The sequence below is a fragment of the Stegastes partitus genome, unplaced genomic scaffold, assembly GCF_000690725.1.
Source record: "Stegastes partitus isolate 25-593 unplaced genomic scaffold, Stegastes_partitus-1.0.2 Scaffold1452, whole genome shotgun sequence".
In the NCBI taxonomy this organism is placed as follows: Eukaryota; Metazoa; Chordata; class Actinopteri; family Pomacentridae; genus Stegastes; species Stegastes partitus.
The window spans coordinates 78,009-80,387 of record NW_007579183.1 but is presented as its reverse complement, the minus strand read 5'-3'; the positions used below and the strand labels follow the sequence as shown (position 1 = coordinate 80,387).

At 48.3% G+C, this 2,379-nt stretch overlaps 1 protein-coding gene across 1 annotated transcript in view; it reads right to left on the bottom strand.

The window, feature by feature from the left end:
- The window catches only part of LOC103370617 (regulator of G-protein signaling 3-like), a 30,003-nt gene that overhangs the window by 25,624 nt on the left and 2,000 nt on the right, over positions 1-2,379 (bottom strand). Inside the window, exons 2-7 of the mRNA XM_008299736.1 lie at positions 1,590-1,736; positions 1,268-1,511; positions 973-1,189; positions 807-857; positions 457-515; positions 230-324 (exon numbers count right to left, since the gene is read on the bottom strand). Coding sequence (XP_008297958.1) covers positions 230-324; positions 457-515; positions 807-857; positions 973-1,189; positions 1,268-1,511; positions 1,590-1,736 — 813 coding nt within the window. The remainder of the gene's footprint in view (positions 1-229; positions 325-456; positions 516-806; positions 858-972; positions 1,190-1,267; positions 1,512-1,589; positions 1,737-2,379) is intronic.

The following is a 2,379-nucleotide window of genomic DNA, read 5'->3' as shown; positions in this document are numbered from 1 at the left end:
GTTCTGTCAGTGTTCTGTCAGTGTTCTGTTAGTGTTCTGTTAGTGTTCTGTTAGTGTTTTCTCAGTGTTCTGTTTCAGTGTTCTGTTAGTGTTTTCTCAGTGTTCTGTCAGTGTTCTCTTGGGTTCTGTCAGTTTACTGTCAGTGTTCTGTCAGTGTTCTCTCAATGTTTTCTCAGTGTCCTGTCAGTGTTCTCTCAGCGTTCTCTCAGTGTTCTCTCCTTTTTCTTACAGTGTGAAGCATCGTCTGTACTCAGGGTTCTTGCTGTTTGGAACCGTCTCTGTTCTCATCACGACACTGTGATGTCGCTCGGAGGCCACGCCCACCTGCGAACACACACACACACACACACACACACACACACACACACACACACACACACACACACACACAGACCCATGAAGCTGCAGCAGGTGAAGTAGCACCTGCCAATCAACATGATGACATCATGGCCTCACCTTCACGTACGAGTCACATGACCTACAGGATTTTCCCATCAGCCCTTTGGCCTCTTGGACTGCAGAGACAAGACAGCAGAATGTTTAGAACCTGTTCATGCACACCTGAGATGATGTCATCAGCGACAACCAATCACTTGCGGCTCTGCTCACCACACACCTGAAGATCAAGAACAAATCAATACCTGATCAGAGATCAATCTTGACTTTTAAACAAGATCTTCAGTTACTGATCTGTACGAAACCAGTTTGTTTCTTGTTTTGTTCTGCTGCAGCCTCCGTTTACTGATGACTGATTATTGATCAGTACCTGGTGGTGTGAGCTAGCACTCTTCTGATTGGTCACTTACTGTGAATGGTGAGCTGTCCCGCCTCTGCAGTGATTGACAGCCGTAGTTGACCTATAGAGAGAGACGACAGCTGGATTAGCCAATCAGAGACTTTGGACTTTGAATAGATTGACTGACTGATTGATTGATTGATTGATTGATTGATTGATTGATTGATTGATAATACCCCTGCCCCTGAAGGCAGACGGGTGGATCTTTGTCCTCCTCTTGGTTCTGGTTCTCAGGGACCTGACGTCCCCTCTGCAGGACTCGGGATCCAGGACCATCTCGGACCTGCTGGTTCTGATTCTGTTCTCTGTGGACTGATGTGTGAGGAGTCCTTCAGGCATCTGTGGGCTGGACCTGGACCTGGACCTGGACCTGGACCTGGACCTGGATCGGACCTGAGACCAGAACACCCAGATCAGTGGTCAGTTCTGGTTCAGTATCAGAGTGCAGCTCAGAGAGTCTCTTTAACAAACCTTAAAGGTGGTTCTGGTCCGTCTGTCCTGGATCGGTTCCCTCTGGTCCAGCATGGTCTCAGTGGGTCCCAGGTCAGTCTGGTCTGTGTGGTCCAGGTTAGACCCTCTGAACTGGACCAGGTTCTGGATTCTGGTCTTCTGGATCAAAGCCATTCTGACTTCTGGTCTGCAGGACTGGATCTCTCCTCTGGACCTGAACCCACGTGCAGCCCAGCGTGTGGTTCTAGTTCTGGTCTGTGAAAGCCTGCAGGGTGTCAGACAGACTGTCAGAGGGAGCAGCTGCAGTTATTGATCAGTGATTGATAGACAATCACAATCTCACCGTCTCTGGTCCCCCATCAGGTTCTGGGTTCTCCTGTTCTTCTGCAGAACCTCTGTTGGGTCTCTGTTCTCCTGAGAACCTCCTCTCCTTCTCTTACGGCTCTGTTGGGCCTCCTGGTGCAGGTGGAGGGCGGCTCCACCACAGGGCCTACAACATGATCAATTCAGCTTCAGACTTCTCATTTCATCTGGTTCACGCTTCAGAGTCAGAGGTTTCTACACCATCTGGATCGATGCCGACGGTTCTGTAGGACTCGGGTCGTAAGAATCAGGCTGTCAACTGGAAGATCTGCTGAAGCTCAGAGTTCTGGATCAGACGAGCAAAACATGTTTCTCATAATATTTATAGAATTTTAAAAATGAAAGTAAATCAATAAAAGATCAATGAAGGTCCTCCAATGAATCCGTAGGTCAGCTGGCTTGTTCCGCCACGCTGAGGTTCTGCAGAGGAACAGCAGAACCCAGAACTAAAGAGCAACATGTCCAAGCAAAAGAAAATAACCAAACCATCTGAAACATCTCCCAAAACAGTGAAAGAAACATCAGAAGACATAAAAGTGAGTAAAGCAGACGAGTGCTTCCTGCTGGTCTGAGAGGCTCCGTGTCGGAGAACATCAGCTCTGGATGTGAAACCAAGCAGAAGCTTTGATCCTCTTCAGAAAAGGATCGTCGAGCTGCTCATGAAGAAGGAAGATCCTCAGAAACCAGCTGAAGTTTGTCGACTCGGTTTAGTTTGATGAGAATCAGAGAAGAATTCAGCCGAAGTGAATCAGCTGGAGGCCGAAGAGATG